Raw genomic sequence first — 21,505 nt, forward strand, 5'->3', positions numbered from 1 at the left:
CAACATCAAGTGAATCCATCCGTCGGACCGGTGAGACTAGCAACCACTAAAGACTCCCACCTTGCGCAGTGATACCATGGCCAGCAGGAGGAGCTGCGCAGCGGGGTGTCCAGAGGACTCCTCCCGAAGCTGCAGGGGCTCCACGCAGCGAACCATCCCCTTCTCGCTGTTGAACAAGCAGCGGGATTCCCACGTCTTCGCTCCCAGGGACCTCCTGAGCAGAATGCACAGAAATGTCACCATCGAGTATCGACCGTCAAACCACAAGCACTGCTGTATGAGTAAAACAAAAAAACTCTTAAAAAAGTAGAAGGAAGGGCAAATAAATTGATTGAGATGTAAGAGTTAAGTAAAGCCACTTAGGATTGGATTTTTTAAGACCTTTAGTACACGCAAAACAAATAGCCTGACCAATGATTTGTTTTGCACCACTCCTTGGTTGCATTATTATTTTTGTGCCCTAAAAGGTTTTGCAAGTGCTTCAGGTCTTAGTAAATCCCTTAAAATCTCTTCAGGCTCAACAAAAGAAGACAAAAAGTGACTGGTTTGTATCATTTCAATTGATAAAACATCAATGTCAGCAGGATAAAGCACAGATTTAAATAAATAAATAAACAAATAAATAAATTCTACACTGATATCAAGAAATGCGTGGAACAGCTAGCTCGGTCATGAAGTAAGGTCAGAACTCTTGGGGGTGTTCAAGTACAGGCTACTCTCTCTAGATTGTAGGCAAATGATGAGCCAGGGTAGGTTGAACGACCTGTTCTCTGCATCATATTTTCTTATTTTTGCATATGCAAATACTATTGCTACTTTATAATTTTATAGCACTTGACTTGCATAAACTCCAAGATGGGTTTAAATTTGTATATCCAGTTATTCTTCTCACACACCTCAGCAGAGCGGCAAGGTACCACCAAAATATAATTTGCTAATCTCAGCAACGACTTGCACACAGAGATTATGATACCGTGGCCGTGTGCTGTTAGTGACCAACATGGTTGAAGACAGAGGAGAGAGATGAAGGTGGCCACTCACTTGAACTGAAGCTCAAACACAGAGCCGGTGCTGTCGTTGCACACAGCAACCGTGGGGTCATCTGTAAACTGGGGACAAGTGATAGAGAACGAACCAGTTAGCACACAACCACTTGATATACTGTATACCCTGTTGAACACAAGCTACAATCAGCCTAGATCTGATAGTGGTCCAGCCCCGAGCCAAGCGCTGTCATTGCCACATTTCAAACCAACTCTGTAGGTTGAATAATTAGACAGCAGATTTTATAACACACCTTTGTCTGTAATTCTATTCAGACAAATAACTGTAAGAAATCATTAAAAAGAGAAAGATTTCTTTTTTCAACAATTGGTTGAAGAAGCATTTTCTTTTATTTATTGTTTTTATGGGACTCCTTGTGCTATGATTTATAACCTAGGTCCTGTTTGACCCAGTTACATTTTTTAGATGGTTTAACAGGGATTCACTGATACATGCAAAGTCAGTATTATGACCATTATGCCCAATGTCATAAATGGACAAACAGAAAAGTTCCTATTTGTTAAAATATCACACCAGTATGCAAAGACTGTATGCATATGTGAGATTGAAGCTACATTATTTTCAAGTGAAAGCCAAGGTCTCTATTCAATTGACTCTAATTCCCTCCACTGGCAAAGTGGATCTTACCTTGACAGTGATTACCGCATTGCCCACTGGAACAACGTTGGCAATGGTTCGAAGCAGTTTTCCTGATTCAACATCCCACTGAAGAATCTAGATGAAATGCATTGAGCACAGTGCTGATCAGTCACTAATTGATAGACAGCTGCACTAATGTAGAATAACACGCATAGCTCATATTGACAGAAATATCGACATGCAAACATACCTACAGTACTCCATTTACATCAACTGTGTGCAGTATGTGACACTACAAATGAATAGGGAATAACTAGGGTTGCAAAGGGTCGGAATATTTCCGGTAAATGTTGGAAGGGAAGTTAAGCTTTTGGGAATTTTGGGAATTTTGCACAATTTCAATATAAAAATCTTACCTTTTAACAGTGAACTTATTTGGGGGAAAATACACATAAAATAAGCAATACTAGGTCTTATGGCATGTTTTGGATAAAAGGATTCCCATTTAATTGAATTGTAACCATGCACTGCATTCAGCAGCGCACTCTTCCATCACATGTACGGATAATTTGCCAGCATCCCTTTAAAGGTGCAGTGTGTAGAATTTAGTGGCATCTAGCGGAACGGACTTGGCAGAAATGGAATATAATATTCATAAGTATGTTTTAATTAGTGTATAATCCCATGAAAATGAGAATCCTTGTGTTTTCATTACCTTAGAATGAGCCCTTTATATCCACATAGGGAGCGGGTCCTCTTCCACGGAGGCCGCCATGTTGCACTGCCATGTTTCTACAGTAGCCCAGAATGGACAAACGGCTGTAGAGGGGGCGCATTTGCCTGGGTACCTTCCAAAATATTGCGTAATACCACACGTGTTGTTTACGGCGTTATCGTCCTTTTTAGTACAGTCTGGCTTGATTGACAATCCGTTTATTCAGCAGGTGAGAGTATAAGCTTTCTAACGATGTATAACATGTCAAATTTTGCTTTTGGAATAGCGTTTCGTTGGTCAGCGTAATCGAGGGTTTGTTATCATCGCATTCACTTACGCATTCACTCTGTGGTAGCAGTAAAATACGCTGCACCTAACGAAACGTTGTTAACGATTTTTCGAAATTTCTTGGAAAATACTATTATTATTGAGGACTTCTGGGCATAGCTAAGCCATATGTTTGCTGATAGACCTAGCTGACATCATTTTCTGGTGTAAGACAGAAGCGGATAGAAATATATAATTGATTTACTCTGTCTCTGTCTATTGAAAACAGATAAGATTTCATCATTGCTATGTAAGTATTAGGCCTACTGCTCAAAATATTTCGGTTATATGTTATTTTTGAAATTGAGTGTCTTTAAATAGGTTAGTGGTATTTTATAATGAGGATATTTCACACTGTTATGTAAGCGTTAGTAAGTAGTGTAATAGTTTTTGTGAGGCATCATGTCTTTCTATGATTTACCATGCAAAACAGCTAACGTTAGCAATAAAACGCTACCACAATGCAGAACAATCAATAATCATAATTGCTATCTTACTTGTAAGCTATGACCTACAGTTTTACAAACTAAATAACTAAATACAATTTATAAATCCATCAAGGAACCTCATCACTTGACACTTGGCTACTCGATGCTGTCGTAGACGATAACATCATGTTTGGAACTTACTGGCCACCGTAGCTTCTTCTACGTCATTGGAAATTGAGGGGTGAAGGGGGGTATTCAGTTGGTTTCAATCTGCAACCTCACCGCTAGATGCCACTAAATTCTACACACTGCACCTTTAAATAGGAATTCAGTAAAATTACAACCCTCTGCATGCACAGTGCATTCTCCCATCACGTGTGCAGCCCACATTACTGACAACACTACCGCACTGTCTGAGCCAAAGGACTACATGCTTTCAAGTAAGTTTTGATTAAATTACTGGAGTGAATATATAAAATATTTTTTATGATATTTCAGTTAACCGGCAGATAGTAGCCTAATGCAAAGTACACAGTTTATACCTTGTTAACACCTTCTGCTAGCTAGCTGTTACCATGTGGTTATGTGACCATGTGGTTACCACTTGGCACTACTCACAGTATACTGCTGGTCACTAAACCCGTGGGGTCAACGGACCCCTTGCGCATTAAAATGGGATGTATTTTGTTTATTCCACATGTCTGTCATTCCTTGACTTTTTCTAAAAACTTGCGCTTCAACTATCTATGTAAATAGAATTCTAAAACAATACTCGGAAGACGGTTTTTTTTAGGTGTTAAGAGAAAAGTCTTTTTTTTTGGAGAGGGGTCATAGCAATTATGTCTGCTTATGATATGGATAAAGGTTTGTTTCTATTTGCATATGACATGGTAAATGCAGCCTGAGCAAATAGGGCTATATTTCCATTTTATTCCCATTATTTCCCGTTAATTCCCATAAATTCCCATTAATTCCCATGGAAAGTTTCCATCCTTGAATATTCCCGGAATTTTGCAACCCTAGGAATAACTACAATAAACTATCTGAATTCAGAGATCACTTTTTAATGCAAAGAATTACATGGATATTATGCAGTGAACTATAATCAAAAAGTCAGTATTTTGATTATATGCATTCTTTGTTTTATTATGCTTATTTTTATGCTCATTTATTCCCAATCTTTCAGCATTAAATTTTATTGTTTAACCCTCCTATTGTCCTCAAGTCTCAAGTTTAACAGCTGCGAAAGCCCCCAAAATTGACATTTTTCAGCATTAAATTTGATGACCCTACCATTTGATTTGGAAAGACCCAACCGCTGTGAAAAGATACACATTTCCATTTTTTTATTTTAATAGTGGTACACTATCAGGGTGCAAAGATTGTCTTATGAGTCTTTTTCAACACTGCAGTTATTAAATCAGAAGTCATAATCAAAGTTAAGTGCCAAAAAATTATGATGATGTGTTTTCTAGTAAAAACGAGTCGTGTAGACTGAAGGAATACAATCTCTCTGGACTGTGAAGTAGGAAAACAGTTATTCACAGATTTATTGAAGTCGTTTCTACATGAAAAATAGTGATTTAGGGTTTAAAATTCAATTAAGAAATTTTATCACAGCTGGAAAGGGTGGGTCATTTTTGACTGTGGACACAATATGAAGCCAACAGAAGAGTTAAAGTACTTGCCTATAGATTTTACTGTATGGTAAATGCTTAGTAAAGTTTATCATAGTATACTTTTAACTATTTAACTTGTAGTTGCTTTGTTTTCTATGGGTTACATTTTGGGTTGCAAATAACTTCTATGAAATACAAGTTTAGTACAAGATATTTGCAAGTGTTTCATTTTTGTTCTTATGTTTTCATTATTTCAATTTTATGTTTCTGAAAACAGGGAATTCTGGGTCACCTGTCCCCTGGCAAATCCAGAGAGGATGCGCGTGCCGTCACTGTTGAACCCGAGGGCGGTTATGGACCCGTGCTGGGCCCCCAAGGCCTGGCTCCCGAGACAAAGCTTCAGAACCTGACTGGGGTCTGGTGACAAGAGCAAGTCATAAGTTTGCAAGATGACTGACAGATGAGGAGAATGGTCAAACCTACCCCAGACCTGTGAGCAGTCTGTGTCTCAGCCTCCATGGGATGAGGGTGACTGGGTAATCATTCACGTAAATTCACTAATGACTTTTGTGTCTTTTGTTCAGACTGCCAAGAGAGCAAAACAAGCACTTTCTTACCGAAAATGAGCAGCTGGCCAGTTGATGTCCCTATTGCTATAATGCCACAGACAGCCTAGAGGAGAAAAATATCCAAGAAACATTATGTATGATAAACAAATATGTTTGAGCTACTACCTCAGACTCAATGCATACAGTTGAAGACCTCCCTGTCAAGACATTCAGACTCAGGAACTCGGTGGACACACTCCACACAACAGGATTAAGAAGCTGAACAGCAAATCTTTGCAAAAAAAATGTTGATGCCCAGAGTTTTAAAAATACAGTGTATCTTAATGTTAGCCAGCTAACTTAATGAATACCCCTCTGGTATATAAATGTTACAGTATTTGCAGAACAGGAACAATTCAGAATATAAAACAAGCATGTACCACCTTAATACTCAGCACATGCTATACAGTGTCTGCTTAGACCAACTAGATGCTTATTACGGAAATTAAAATATAAATTCAGGACATTTTAAAGAACTTTAAATGAAACAGCAATTGTAACTGAAAGCTTTCCAAAGGATTTTCTAGAGCAAGTTAATACAGGCGGAAATTGAATACAATTTGTGGCCAATCTAATGTTCCCAGTTTATTATTTTTTTGATAAAACATCAATAGGATCCTTAAATCTGGTCATAAATCTTACCTGTTCAGAAAAACATTAGGACTTACCATTGCAGTTGCCCCTCCACCTTCTACTCGGCCCTGCAAGCACATACACTGAATAAGCCCTTTAAAAAATACATTCAGTGCTTGTGTTCAGTGACAGCCAGAAAACAGCATTCATGACTTTATACTTAAACACACTATGGATGTAAATACAAGAGATGAAATGCTGGGTGTGGTATTCCATTATAAAAATAATCATTGATGACGTGTCCAAAAATGTCACATGGGTCAAGTGAACCAATCAGGGAAGACAGTGTATTATGTTCAAACAGAAAACCAACACCAACATGTATTGTCAATGCGTAGGAAAGCTAAAACCAGCAGGTTAGATTAGAAGATTAGACAGTGAGGAAAACCTCTTGAATAAAGCTGATATTATACTTGCACCCAATGGTTTTACTCAAAGAGATATACAGAAAAAATGTATTACCACAGCAGACAGGATCTGGGCAGAGATGCCTTTCAGAGTGATGCAATGCAAAACATCATCCTTTTCAACTGCGGGAAGAGGTGGATCTTTGATCCTTGACGGAACAAAATGAAAACAAACATGTACCTTTAAACATCGAGTGATCTTTACCAATTCTGATGCTCATCATTGCACACACAGCAAACATTTAACTTGAATATATCACTGTAAAATAAAGATTGTCATAAAGCAGAGAAATTTGAATCCTGCAGAGCCAGAGTGTATGCAGGTTTTTGTTGTCACGGATTAGGTAATTAGCTGAATACACTTACACTGGCTTAGATCATATGAATACGTTTCATGTTCGGACAAAGGAAAAGTTTTCAACTGTCACTTGTGAACTTATTAAGAAACATTGCTAAAATATTAATCAGTAACTGTATGTTTGGGCTAATTACATAATAAAGAGCAGAAGTTGGCACAAAATAAAAAAAAAAAAATACATGACCTTCCTTGAACACCCTTGTCATAAAGACTGATCATGCATTTTTTTTGAAAACTGTCCAATAAATGATTTTGTTCATTTATAAGTTTCTGTATCTTGGGGTGCAGGTTCTAAAACAGCTGTTCAAATAAGCGTCTTAAATGTGCTACCATTGGGATGCTGGTGGAGATGTTACTGTTTCTTCTTCCAGCTCGGATAACACCCCCTCCACCACCACCTCATCTTGCTGCTGGAGCTGCAAGCTGCCTTCTTCCAACTCTTCCCCCTCCAGTGTGGAGAGACTGAAGTCATCAGGTAAGAAGGAGTTGGGCTCCATCTCCAGGAAAGAGTCCTGCAAGTGACAATGGCCATTGGGTCACTCAATGATACAAGTAGATGCTCGACTATATCTCTAGTAATAGTGAGGAAGCTGTGGGTTTCATATATTTCATACCTGCCAGTAGAGTAATTACTGAATGCAAAATTTAAAAAATGAGTTTAGATAATATTTTTACTTTTTCTGAATCCTAATTAAAATGGCTGCAGGTTATTATCATAAATTACATGTACGACCTTAAGAGGACTCTCACGACACAAAATAATTGTATTGGAATAGGCCCTACACTGGGAAAACACTGAAAATTCAGCAGCATTGCACATCATCACAACATTAAAGAACAAATACCAGGCATTGTTACAGTAATAAAATCTTCATTATGATGACTTTAATACAAAGTATAAGGCTCACTACTGAGCACACAATGCATTCCAAAGGCAAAAAAGTAAGGATAACACCAGAGTGACTTGGAACACCAGACTGCCCATGGAAAGATGTTGGCACATCAAAAACATGCAGCTGCATGAACTATACCTCATTTAAAATGCTCTCTAGGGTGGGAGCTGCCTCCACTTGAGGAATGTCAAACTCCTGGTCATCCAACTGACAAAGGAAGTAGAAATGTTTGATGAGGTGCAGGCACGGTATACAGCATGGTAAGCTCAATACTCAATTCCTGTCATAGATTCCTGCCACCCCAAAGCTTTCCCAGCCATCTTTAAACAGCAAAACTTTCATAACTAGGAAGGGGGAGGGATTTCAGTCAACACTGGAAAGGAAACCAGGGTATTTGATACAAAGATGGAAGCACTGCAACAAGTTTGTAAAAGACAGTCACCCTTGTGTTTATACTATGCACTGGGAGAGAATTTTCATAAGTCATGACTGTGTAACTCAAGATGGTTGGGTTTTCACTTTATAATTCCCACCGGCTTGCAGCAACAGATTTCCAGGGCGGGCTCCAGTTTATTTGCGGACTTTTGAAAACACGCAGAACATTTACAGTCAATGTAATTATTCTCATTTTTAAATTCATTAGAACATCCTCCAAAAAAAAACAAAACGTCAGCGATGTGTTCAATCTACATTAATCGAAAACATCCTATCTTCTGAAACATATCTTAACTCTGCTGTTTCAGCACTACGGCAACAGATATTCAACAGCAAGCTCATTTCATAGATACTGAATTTGCCGGACTTAGTGATGTGATTTAAAAAAAAAAAAAAAAAAAAAAACAACGATATGCTCTATGCAGCTTATGTGCTAACACTTTGTTTAGCCTTGTGCTTCTGAATGCATTCTGAATAGAAACTGAAAGTTCTATACAAGATGCAATCGATGCAAACGTCTGTTATTTCGTTCTTATTCTTCAAAAGGAGGGCGTAAGACCCTCAGTTAATGCATTTAGTGGCGTAGTTTTCTAGAGCGTGCATCACGCAGAACATCATTTCCTGCTTCCCACTAATTCAGTAACTTTTCCCAGCTAAATAACTCGGGCCATGGCGCTGATTGCCCTTCGTACCCTCGGGCCACGCATAAATGTAAAAATTACACTGACAGGCATAGTGGATATATTGCTGGTTAAAATAACTAAGAACTCCTATACTTAAATTATCTAGGCTATTCTAAGACGATCGACAGGATTCAAGTCGACAACAGATCTGTTAGGCATAGTTTTCACATAAAGACTGTTGCAAAAATGCGGACTCAGATATATTTCCTCATAGTATGATATTTTGAGTTACCTCTTCTGCTTCGGGTAAACTGATTCCTAAGAAGAGTTCTGAACTATGTGCATCTTCTCTTTCATTTTCAGACATTGCGAATATCGTACGGCAAAAGCAAAGTCTTCCTTTCCGTCCCATTCATCATATGACCTAGTAAGCTGAATCACGTGACACGGGTGAGCTTTCAGCAGAACTTTCAGCGAACAAGATAACTCTTCAAAACAAAAACAAACAAACAAAAAAAAAAACCCACATTTATCACGGCATGTATTCTATTGTAACTATGTACACTACTGTTCTAATAATAAATAATTTATGCTAGCTAAGCAGTTTCATGTAAAATATTGCACACAAATGGAAGGTTGATCTCTTATAGCCATTTTTCCTTTGCAATGTGAAACAAATTTACTTTGTAATGTGCAAGTGAATTATATTACAGTTTTTACAATGGAGGCAATATTTTGTCCTATCGATTAATACGCACTTCCGCATTTACAAACATTTATAAACAGTAGGCTAGTATTTAGAAACTGCGGTTTTGTTCTTTCTAATCATAGAGGGCGCCAAAGACACTAATATACAATAGCAAATTCCACCTATTGTATTCGCAAGAAAACCTCAAATCCATAGCATGACTAGGATGTGGTTAAAATGTCCTTTTAATGACTCAGTTTAAGCCCATTTGAAGGTTGAAGTTGAAGGCTAACGTCTTCAGAAGTAATTCATAATAATAGTTATACTATAAAATGTGAAAGTATAATTTGTCAGGTATAGTAAATATCAAATAGCGCTTGAAAACCAGCCTATGTTCTTTATCCTACTCATTTAAAGATAAAAAAGCATTTGAATTATATGGTTCTCAATTACAAGGATTTATGAAATGATTGACAGACTCACCCGGAACATAATTCTAATAGACAAAGCCAAATGACATAATAATAATAATAATAATAATAATAATAATAATAATAATAAATTTATTTTTCAAGTTTTTTCAAGACAGGAGAAAGATGACCCGCAACTCATAGGCTTTCTTCTTACCTGTTAGTGAGACGAATGCTGCAAATGCGTATCTCAGCCACTTCAGCTTCATACCTCAGTTTCTCCTTCATCCATTATCTAACCCGTTTATTCCTGGTCAGGGTTGCGGGGTGGGGGGCTTCAGCCAATCCCAGCATGCATTGAGCAAGCGGTAGGAATACACCCTGGACAGGCCGCTATTCCATCGCAGGACCCACAGCATTCACTCACACACTCATACCTATGGGCAACTTACAGTCTCCAATTAGCATAGCATGCATGTCTTTGGACTGTGGGAGGAAACCCACTTGAACAAGGGGAAAACATGCAAGCTCCACACAGAAAGCCCCGGGCCAGGATTCAAACCCAGGAAACTTAATTCAGACCTCAATTTTCTCCCACTCTCCAGATTCTTCCTGTATTTTCACATTGGTTTTTACATTTATAGTAATAGTATTTGTGCTCAGAAAATGCCTTAGGAACATATGGCTCCTTTGAGCTGGAGTTCAAAAACTTCAGTCTACAAAATGCTTCATTAAAAACAGAATGCTTTCCTATCAAGCTGTAACAACCATAAATAAGCAATTCAAAGACTGCATAGTGTGAAGACAGGAGATGACACTATCCATTGGCTTGCTGTGATATGACTGCAAATCTCTGATGGTGTCTGATGTTTTATCAAAATAGTGCCGAGCCTGAGAATGATGTGACACATTTGACCTGTGTTCTGCAGTTTTATCTCAATAAAGGCTATTGCAAATTATAGCCACATGTCTGTGATATTCTTTTTTACTTGCTTTTTTAACCAATTTTTAATCATGATATGTACATAGCAAACAGTACAACTGACATGTGGGTTCACTTGCCTGTGTAACTATTTTACTCCCATACAGGCCACACAGCACAAGGTCTACGGACTGTGAGAAATTACATGCATGTCTTAGTTATTGTATCACAAGCAGAAAAGATGGAACAGACATGATATACTATGTCATAAATGTGCCACACTCTTGTCTGCACAGAGAAAGTAGTACCTTACTGAGCTGTAGATCACCTGACAGCTGCCACCTTGAAAGTAATCAGACGTTTGCAATTACATCACGGCAAGCCAATGGATAGTGTCCTCTGCTATCGTCACATACTAGTCTTTGGATTCATCATTTATGGGTCTTTTAGCTTGATTGTAAAGTATTCCGTTGGGTTTGAATGAAGCACTAATATTGATTTGACTGCAGTGTTTGAATTTTAGATAAAGGTTCATAAAGGTTTGTCTTTTGAAGCAGTTACTTCTGCTTATAATGCTTTTAATGTGACTAGGGGATGCTATATGACAAAAAAAGAGAGAAATCAACAGGTAACATATTTTTAATAATTAAAAGATGAACTCATTAATTTTTTTTAGTATATTCTGCCGTTTATGACATTGATTGTGTTATTAAATTTCCTCTTTACATAAATAGATAAAATTCTGTAACGCAACTGGCATAGTGTGGTTGTCTGTTTTCATGGTACTCAGACTTCTGAACAGTATTTGTTTCCATGTTATCACTTCAAAAAATAAATCACGGCCACAATAATTTAATCACATTAACCAATGTTAGAAAAGCATTCCATGTACTTGAATGTATAATGGATAGAACCCAATATTTTAAAGCATCATAACTGTATCCTGGTTGTGTGATTCAAGGTGAAAATTTCTAAAAGGAAATGATGACATAACTCTGTATTTATTGGTGCTGTCTTTGAGAATCTCCCGAAGCTGAAGGGCCTTATGACAGTTGTGTTTTGCTGGGAAGTGATGTAATGTTATTTACTGCACAATTATTTGTGGAACCTACAGTACCAATGTCGGTAGGCTATGACATCACCAAGTCAGCCAGATCGCAAAGGCTGTATCTAATCAATAATTTCTACCTTTAGCAGTTGATTTATATATGGTTTATATTACACTGTGTTTATTTATCAATGGGAACTTCATCAGCTAAGACTGGTAGTGATTCTGCCAATCACTGTATGACTCTGAAAGCTTTCTGGTAGTTTGCAGTTCAGTGCAGTGATGATAGTTCCCTGCAGTAACCTCTGGGTAGGGCTAAGTCTTAAGCCCTGGCCATACTGTTTTGTGGCCATTTTGTAAAACCATTTATAAAATTTCCTGATGAGATTAAACATTCTTAAAGCTTAAAAGGTAAATTTGGGATGACGGATCAAAAGCTACAGGCTGGCAGGGCATACCCCTTTCTTATATATACCTTACTGAAAGTTTCATACATCTCTTGTAATATGTTACATAATGTAGATATACTAATACATTGCTAACAGTATTTATCACAGATTGAAATTCAATTCATTTGTCTTTTATATTAATTTTGATATACGACTATTTTTTCAAGAGAGGCACAATACAGTAATTCAGGTGCTTATCAACAATCAGTCCATGAAAGAGTTAATCTCTTAAAATGTATTGCATGTTGATTTTGTGTTTTCTATATGCAATACCATCCAAAGACTGAATTATTCTAGAAAATTATGAAAACGGTATTTTGGAAAACTGGCAAATTTGTGTGCATGTGTGTGCTATATTGTATGTCTTTGAATTTGGAAAAAAAATTATAAAAGCAACCCACTATACAGTTTTAAAAATTTGCCATTCATTTTTTTCTCAAATCCCAATCTAACCAGCATGATTATTTAATTTATGTCACATATGAATATGAATATGCATACAGTACTTTTTTTCCCCCACACATGCAAATAAAATTCAGGAAAAATCAATTATGTAAAGTTAAGGGATATTAAATCATAAAATCACTCCAAAATTCACAGATATGACTTTCGAACATTTGAACTATTAACACACACACACACACACACACACACTTGTGGAATTATGTGCGTATAAGTTTAAACTAATTGATAGTTTGCGAGTAGTTTAGAATATTATTTCACATATTGAATTGTTGTTAGGTAGTCCGGTCTAGAGTTTGGATCCAAACCATGTATCTTGGCCAGTAGAAATTTCCGAGAAGTGAAAGTTGCACTTTATGGCAGTCTGTCAAACCAAGCACCAGAAGCTCTACCGAATGAACTCTGTTTGCCAAACACTGTGTGCCAAACAGTGGCTGGTAAACCTCTTAAACAGCCCAACAGCCAGCTACAGTAACTGTTCTGACACAATCTATTGGTACCAACTGCCAACTTAATTTTACCTGGCTGTCTCGGCAAGCAGCTCAAGCTGCAATATTATATAGAGATAGAGATCTTGTACTATGCATACCCTCAAATGTAAACATTTTTATGTAGTTTATATTTAAATATTATATTTTTCAGCAAAATCTTTCTCTGCCTCCCACAAGATGAGATACAATTGGTGTAGAATATAGTATTTAAAACAAGACTTTAGCATTAAGAGTGAGAATAGTTAATTCAATTGGTACTATATTAATTGTTAGTCTTATGTCTTATTTGTTAATTGCTCTGGCAGTCTTGTGATAACATATAAACACGAGAGTAATTGAAAGTCAGCATTGAATGGGCATTGGAGCGGAATATTTTCCATGGTGTTCAATATGTTTAGCCCGAGGCTAATTTTAGGAATGAAAGTGCAAATTGAAATGTCCTGCATATGGCAGGTGAAATATATCAATAGCTGAATTAGTAAAGATTGTGTGGATGTATGTGCTACTTCGCTCTTTGAAAATAATAATAGCTATTCTAACATTCACTTCAAAATAATTAAAAGATAAAACACCATATCATGAAGAGACATGAAATATGGATATATTTTCTGAATATGAATGATCTCAATTACATGAATTATTTGACATCATAATCATAAATAAAATAAAAACTATTAAAAGATTACACAATACAACAGACAGTTGAAGCAAAACATGATGATAGTTTTACTTTATTTCAAGAGGAGGAACATTGACCATTAACAAATGAAAGAGTTCTGTACAATTTGGAGGATGGAAAGCACCATTTTAGTCATTCTTTGGTTTAACAGAAAAAGACATACAATGTTTTTTTAAAAAAAAAAGATCTGTAAAAAATGATATGGCAAACTTTAAAAATAAGCTGTTCCAGCAGTCTTGTTCAAGTTGTTATAAAACATGTATGCATGCAATAAAGCCAGCTTTAAAAAGAATAATGATCGTGCTTAAAATGATAAGAACCAACGAAATAAGGGATGTACCATAGTAGTATAGCACTATGCTTAGCACTAGCTATTGTTCTTTGTTACACTCAACACAACATTTAACGATCATCGGTAAATCCCAAAACAGTAAGTCCACTTCAGCAGTAAACTCTGCTTGGATTAAAAACTCATTTGTAAACCTAGGGACTTCTATTCTTCTAGAATTTCTACACGTAACAATTCAAGTGGTATCGTGGGGCACAAGCAAGCTGCTTTGCTTTCCTGTGTTTGATTATATTTGATAGCAAAGGGTGAGTAACGCTGCCTGAATTGGCGTTTGTCAGTGGAAAAGTGGAAGCGTGGAAAAGTATATGACAAATCCCTCTTAGTCCTCTTAATAATCTAACAAGTTACATTAAAGAATCCCATTATCAGCACAGACTCAACAAACTGATCAAGTGGATGACATTCATATGGGAAAATAACGTGACAGTCAAAACAATATTTGGACAGTGACACAATTTTTGTTATTTCAGCTCTGTACTCCAGCATGCTGGCCAAACAGCTGAGCACCCAAGTGTCCAATTACTTTCGGTCCCCCAAAATGGGGGGACTATGTATAAAAGGGACTGTATATTCCAACACAGATCGTCCTATATGAATGTACACACCCTCAAATAAAATCTGACAGTCTGTACTTAAGCCTCATATTCATTATTTCAACTCCAATGTGCTGGAGCAGAGCTAAAACAACAACAAAAAAGTGTCACTGTCCAAATACGTATGTGCAGCTTGAATGCTTCATTTGCAAGGCAGATTGGATGGATTTTTCAAGATCTAACATTTAAAAATTGTACATCCATATTTCAACAACCATTCCTTTAACCCCAATCTCACAGAAATAATATATGTCTAAGATACTCGCTCGGCGAGCCTATCTTGTGTGAGGCTGGGTCCTGCATTCAAAATGCAAGCAAAGGTATTCATTAGCATATCGCCCTCAACAAAAGCAGTGTCAACAACAGCTGTCCGTTAAAAGTAGACATTCTCTTGTGTAGAGAACATGGACCCTATTCACAATGTGCTGTCACTGGGGCCACACTGGGTAGTGTACACAATCACAGACGTCAACGTATCCACAGCATGCTCAATTTCCACAAGTGAAATTATGAATTAAACTAACTAATTAATTTACAGCATAGCAGCAGGAAGACAACAACGGCTGACCTCGGTTAATAAGCAATAGTGACAGGCATTTTTGTATGGCGCGGAGTTAAAATAATATGAGTATAAAACCATTACATGAGTATACAATATTTGACAAGATGAGAAAGTGAGGTGGACAGGATAATACACAAGATGTACTTTTACCAAATGTCATACCTGCACTTTATTTAAGATGCAGGGCAGTAAGCATGGTTTTGGGCCCTGTTTGAACAAATGCAGTTGACTTCGCATGGAGTTGGGGCTGAAGCATTCATTCATAATTTATTATTTGCAGATTAATTATTGCACACCACATGAATTCAATTTGCAATGGAAAAATGTTCTGATGGAGCTGGAAGCCTGTAGCTGCATTCTTGCACAAAGGTCTATTCAATCTAAACAAAAAATGCACTGTGTCCATATCTTTGAAAAACTAATTTAATCAAAGATGTGGTGATTAGCATCTTTTACATATACAGTACAGGCCAAAAGTATTAGGCCACTTGTAGTTAAAAAAAAAAAAAACTTTAGGTTGAGAAGAATTCAGTTTATATATGCACATTTACTGAATAACAAACTAAAGTATGTTTTTCCAGTTCTACCTGCAATAACACAAAAAGATAACTTTTACTTAAAAATAATCTTAGACCTTACTTCCCTCGAAATAGCCTCCTTTGGCTTTAAGTACAATTAAATTTATCATTGGAAGTCTATCCAATCTTTATGCAAAGTGGGAGGTAGAGGAGACATTAAATTGAGTGAAATCTTACATGCCATAAGCTTTTTTTAAAAACCCCAGGTAGCCTAATACTTTCAGCCTGTAGTGAAAGGAAAATTGGCACTAAAGTTGCAAGAAATGTGGCAAAGAAGGGGGAGTCAGGCTTAGATATCTGGGGCAAAATAAACATTGTGGCAAGAAGGTTATTCCCAGTGAGAAATTGGAAAGAATCTTAAGATTTTCAGGTGCAGTGTTCAGTAGACACTCAGAAGGTTCCAGCTGATGGGCAGTAATGTTAGCAGGAGAAGACCATCAAAGATTGAAAAATGGCAGATGCATATTCTTTTAGACCAACAGATCATAGTTGCCGTTTCACTGTAGTCTGGAACTGGCTTCTCTCTAGCTGCATTCAGTTCTCCCTGTAGTCGTAGTGCAATTTTGCAATGCTTTCTTTTGCTAGACACCACAAGATATTTATCTACTGCCTCTTGATCTTCCTGGTCTTGTCCTGTTAACATTACTGCCCATCAGCTGGTCACTTCTGAGTGTGTACTGAACACAGCTCCTAGAAATTTTAAATTTCTTTGCAGTTTCCATGGGTAATATCCATGGCACTATATGTTTACTTGACCCGGCACATCTAAGCATAACACCATCTTCTTTGCCATTAATACAAAATACAGTATTAATAATGTGGAAAAATGTCAATTTCAGTGTTGGCATTGATAATGTCAGGTAAATTATAATTATTCAATTTTTAACATTAAATATACCTGCATGCGTTTTCTTCAATCTGCATTTTCGGCCAGTACAGTTGTCACTGGGTCTAGTAAATTCTAGTAAATTCACTGATGCCTGGTTGAAGTTTCCAAAATTCCACAAAGTTTCAAATCTTTCCATTTCCAATTCCCATTCTTTCTCTGTAATCTAATTTAGATATATACTACAGTAAATTATGTATGCAGCATTTTACCACTCTCATTGCAGTTTGAATTGTAGGTGCATGTCAACATAGTACTTCCATTCATTGCAAATAATATTAGCAAGCGATAATATTGACCTACTTTCACTTTGTTGCAACAGGTCCAAAGTGGTTTCACTAATACCAAGCCTTGAGATTCCAAGCTCTCGTCAGGGTATTTCAATATTTGTCCTTCTTTCCTTTGCAAAAGCACAAATCCCTAAGGGCCACCCTTAACCATCTTTCAGACGATTTGCTTTAATATAAGTCGAAAACAACAGAAGCCAGTCTGAAGTATACAACACAGTTGCCATAGAGATGAAAAATCTGTTCCAATACAAACAATATAAAAATTTGAAAGAAAAATAAAAGACACAATGCACTAAACGGCTTAATTCACGGCACACACATCTTACTTTTATAGCATAACCAGATGCAATGGGGATTGGAGGGGGAGGAGGGAGACTGGACATTGTCTTCCTGGTAAAACACTGGGAACACGAGATACAAATGTAGTGCAAACCTGTTGCCAGGGGCTGTGCTCTGTGGTATCTGCCAAGGAATCCCTACGGAGTACCTGGGAAAGAGCTAACATAGGATCGGAAAACTACACGGTCGCCCGCTGCGATATCAGGTGCCAACTCGCCATGCAAAAGAACTCCAAGGGCTGAGGAGAGGGAGATGGGAGAGAGGGAGCGAGAAAGGGAGGGAGGGAACGGTCAAGCCTTCCTCTGTCGGCCATCCCTCTGCGTGTTCTTGCTTCTGGTGGTTTTCCTGGAGGTTCCCGTGGTTGCGCTCGAACCCTTGGGGTTCAGTCTGGGGCTCCTCTGCTGCTGCTCTTGCAAGCGTTGTTCCCAGCGCTTTGGGGAATAGGGAAAGTCACACTTACAAAGTTACATCACACCCGACCCTACTTGGTCTGTCATAGCTGGCATCTCTTTGGGGATTTGGGCTTACCACATTTGGAGATGGTAGCAATTTCTTCTCATTTAAATTAGCAACCAAAAGTTAATATATATATATTATATATATATTAAAAAATGTAAACTTGACAAGAAAATTTTCTATCTAGCCTATCTAAAAAGGCTATCGTCATGAGCTGTGCCTTTAAAATTGCTTTAATGAGTTACAAATGTTGGCAAACTGTTTGGTTTCAAGCCTCTCCTTTCCCCTGCTACATTTGAGGTGCACTAAGATCAAACAGTTTTCAAACATTTCCATTATGAAGCCATTACTGGGCATTGACATGAGCTTTTTAGTTTGAAAACTGTTCAATTCACTGAATGAACTTACAAAATGTATTTCAGTCAGTTGAATTTATTTCATAGAGATACACTGCTGGAAACTGCTTACACTGCCTTTCAGGCAGCCAGTAATTACATTTCTATGGAGTGACAATTCACAGTACAGCACATAATGTCTCAACACCAAAATGAGCCGGATGTGTCAAACATTTTTTTTTTTCATGGACAACCACATGCATTTAACTGGCCCTTGTTGGGTCAATTCTCATCACAGAGATATTCTATTAAATTCCTAAATTCCTAATTATATTACATGTGAACCGCTACAAATAAAAAGTTTAATGTATGACACAGCACACAGCTGGTGTCTCAGTTTTGGAAAGAAAATCTTACCTTGTATCTCTTCACCAGTTGGTCTTTCCATCTTTCCACAAGACACCCGTCGAGCAGCATCAGCCTAAAGTGACAGTGGCACTTGAGTGTACCCCCATACACCACACCGGTCATGCATGGTTCAAGTGCAAGTATGCGCCTGTATGTATTTTAACACAGTTCAAAAGGTCATGGCCATCCCAGCAGGAGGAAATCATTTTACAACAAACCATGTAGGGCACGTGGATGTTATTTAATGTTGTCAGTTTATCATTTGAACATCACGAAATCCCAGATGAAAAAACCAATCGTCCTCGGGAGTTGTTGCATTTATCGTAACTAATATTGCTGGGACGCTGAAATATGTTGGGAGTGAAAACCAAAAAGTGCCATTTAAAATGACCCTTACCTTGAGCGCCACTCATAGCACATGATAATCACTTCTTGGTTAAGTGGGAGATGCGGGCAGTTGCACGAGGAATTGGTTATCAAAGTAACATGTGCTCTTGGGATCGGGGTGGAAGACTTGAACGCTTCCCTCACTTCCACAACGGTGGTTATCTCCTGGCAGCTAGTCCGGCTTGCACCTTTAACTTTTGCATGAATAACTGCAAGAGTGAAGATGGCATTCGTTAAAGAAATGAAAGGCCTAACATACGTTTAAAGGTTGAGCGTGTATCATAGAAAATATAAAACCAATCATAAAACATTAAAACTGATATTACTTACCATAATTGTACTTCTTTTCAATGTATGTTGTAAGCGTTGGTTTTATTTTACGGCACCTGCAGCGATCTGTTGAAACCCGTTTTAATATTCATATTTTTCGTTTTTTCTCTCCTTCAAAATATGAGGATATCGTTTAAAACTATGTTTTATAAAGAGTGAATCAGGAAACTCACCGGAATTCCAGCTTTTGCAATCTGATGGTTGTGGTTTTTCCAGCACAACATCACGTGAAAAATCAACCCATTTAGCATCTAGAGAAAAAATAAATGTTTTTTTTTTAAACATCAGTAGTGTTACCAGATGTTTTCAAACACGTTACATAGTAGCTGTAATTATTGTCCTTGCATACAAATCTACCATGATTCACTGTTAAGTCTTCTGAACTTGAAATAGTAGACTATTCTACATACAGACTCTCTACAGCAGCAAGTGCTGCAATTGCGCACCACTCAGAAGGGGTGTGTATAAGAGCGGGACTCACCTTCGGGTAAATCAGTAACAATGGCTTCAGGAGAGATGCAGACACCTCGATCATATACAGGTAAGTCGTCGCACGCAAGGCTTTCCGGCCAGCTGTGGTTATAGCGCCTCATAATGGGTTCGCAGCCGTCCCTAGCTCTCTGACAAACCGACTTGCAAGGTTTGATTGGGTCGTGGAGGAATTCGAGGGTGCAGATTGGAGCGTACATTGCACACAAGAAGAAACGCAACACAGGGCTACAGTTGATGTCTACCAGCTCTTCGTATTGCTCGATCGCGAGGACTGCATTCTCTTGGGTGCTGTGGTGAAGGTGATTGGGCATTCGGGTTATGTTCCAAGGCATATTCTTGCACATTGGGATATTGACCGGCTCACAAGGGGCACCGCACACCACGACCCCAGCACCTATCCACAGACACAGAACGGCAGCCGCTATCGAGAACATGTCCATCCCAGTAGGCCTATTCACCTGCAAGAGTAAACTCGAAATTCCTTTTTATAGGTAAAGTGAAAGTTCAGGATCATTTACCCAAGGACGATCCTCTGATTGGATGACTATCACAATAAATTCCCGAAGCACTTGTTCAACAGGATGGAGAAGTCACAGTGAATGGAAGCCCGCGGACTGTAAAGAGAGCTACAGGACCCAGTCGTGGAAATTATAGAACTTGATTTAACGTTGGACGAATACCAACACCACCAGTGACGCGGGTTCTTTCCATTTCGTTTTTGGCTGCATTATTTATTATTTTCCAGACTCAGTGACATCATCCTCATCTTTTTTAACGCCCGGGATTGCTTCACTAAATTCTCATCGTCCGCGTTAGCGCTGACTCTGCAGGGCGTCTTACTCTCGCACCGAAATGTCCGTGTAGCCTACCTGTCCCAACCGATGTGTCAGCCCTACGTCTACAACCATAATTTAAGGGGAGGAAATATGAACGCTTTAAACGCCCCTATCCCTCACCCCACACCCACATGATACCTCCCTTAGGCTATATTGCACACTGACACTGAATCTCATCGACTAGAGTTAAGTCAGTATTTCACATTGTCATCGCTCGATCTTTGTAGAGTGTGCAAAACTAAATCTGTTGGGTATTGCATGATTTAATTTGCAGTAGCCTACTAAAGTGGATTTTGTGGCATTCTTTTATTAGGCTGCAGATGAAGTTTTCAGTTAAGCTACTAGCGGTTACAAATGAAAAGTTGACTATTCAACAAGGCATCTCGACAATATCGCAGCGCAATAAAAATATGGATTAATGCGTTGAAAAATTTATACATTTTTAAACGCATTCACTATAGAATGTAGGCCTATTAGAATAAGCTACTTGCTAATCAATGATAGTATGTTCTGGAGTAATCCGTAGTCACTTTGCATGGGAAAGTAAACAATTAGTATTTTCTTATTTCAGAATCTGATGAAGTACGCTCGTACTCGTGAATAAATAAAAATATGCCTTCACTCCAGTCTTGTTTGACTGTGTCTGATAATAGACAATTATTATTATTATCATTATTATTAGTGCGCTTGTTAGCATTACAGAGCAGTAACCCTGTGTGTATATATATATATATATAATATACTTTGCTTTGTAATATAGGCTATATATATATATATAGCCTATATTACAAAGCAAAGCAAAAACCAATCATCTGTAATAGACGT

The 21,505-nt window shown here is 37.8% G+C and overlaps 2 protein-coding genes across 3 annotated transcripts in view; both read right to left on the reverse strand.

The window, feature by feature from the left end:
- LOC118225422 (vacuolar protein sorting-associated protein 8 homolog) overlaps positions 1 to 9,131 on the reverse strand; it is a 29,221-nt gene extending 20,090 nt beyond the window's left edge. For both annotated transcript variants that reach the window (XM_035413781.1, XM_035413779.1), the window contains exons 1-10: positions 8,983 to 9,131; positions 7,771 to 7,839; positions 7,070 to 7,251; positions 6,437 to 6,530; positions 6,010 to 6,042; positions 5,351 to 5,405; positions 5,026 to 5,150; positions 1,693 to 1,779; positions 1,042 to 1,109; positions 61 to 214 (exon numbers count right to left, since the gene is read on the reverse strand). In XM_035413781.1, the coding sequence (XP_035269672.1) occupies positions 61 to 214; positions 1,042 to 1,109; positions 1,693 to 1,779; positions 5,026 to 5,150; positions 5,351 to 5,405; positions 6,010 to 6,042; positions 6,437 to 6,530; positions 7,070 to 7,251; positions 7,771 to 7,839; positions 8,983 to 9,102 (987 nt within the window). In that variant the 5' untranslated portion in view covers positions 9,103 to 9,131. The remainder of the gene's footprint in view (positions 1 to 60; positions 215 to 1,041; positions 1,110 to 1,692; positions 1,780 to 5,025; positions 5,151 to 5,350; positions 5,406 to 6,009; positions 6,043 to 6,436; positions 6,531 to 7,069; positions 7,252 to 7,770; positions 7,840 to 8,982) is intronic.
- Positions 9,132 to 15,752: 6,621 nt separating this feature from the next.
- LOC118224906 (secreted frizzled-related protein 4-like) lies at positions 15,753 to 21,342 on the reverse strand. Its single transcript, XM_035412748.1, has 6 exons — positions 19,834 to 21,342; positions 19,526 to 19,603; positions 19,353 to 19,418; positions 19,033 to 19,231; positions 18,645 to 18,708; positions 15,753 to 17,867 (listed from the first exon to the last, which is right to left on the reverse strand). The coding sequence occupies exons 1-6, from the start codon at positions 20,282 to 20,284 to the stop codon at positions 17,727 to 17,729; spliced, it is 999 nt and encodes a 332-aa protein (XP_035268639.1). The 5' UTR covers positions 20,285 to 21,342; the 3' UTR covers positions 15,753 to 17,726.
- Between the last annotated feature and the right edge of the window lie 163 nt (positions 21,343 to 21,505).

This window comes from Anguilla anguilla, chromosome 4 (assembly GCF_013347855.1).
Source record: "Anguilla anguilla isolate fAngAng1 chromosome 4, fAngAng1.pri, whole genome shotgun sequence".
Classification (NCBI taxonomy): Eukaryota; Metazoa; Chordata; class Actinopteri; order Anguilliformes; family Anguillidae; genus Anguilla; species Anguilla anguilla.

Coding starts and splice junctions, on each gene's coding strand:
- LOC118224906 (XM_035412748.1), bottom strand. CDS start 20,284: ATGGACATGTTCTCGATAGCGGCTGCCGTTCTGTGTCTGTGGATAGGT. Junction 19,604..19,833: donor TGTTACTGATTTACCCGAAG/GTGAGTCCCGCT, acceptor TTTTTTCTCTAG/ATGCTAAATGGGTTGATTTT. Junction 17,868..18,644: donor AACTGGTGAAGAGATACAAG/GTAAGATTTTCT, acceptor TATTCCCCAAAG/CGCTGGGAACAACGCTTGCA.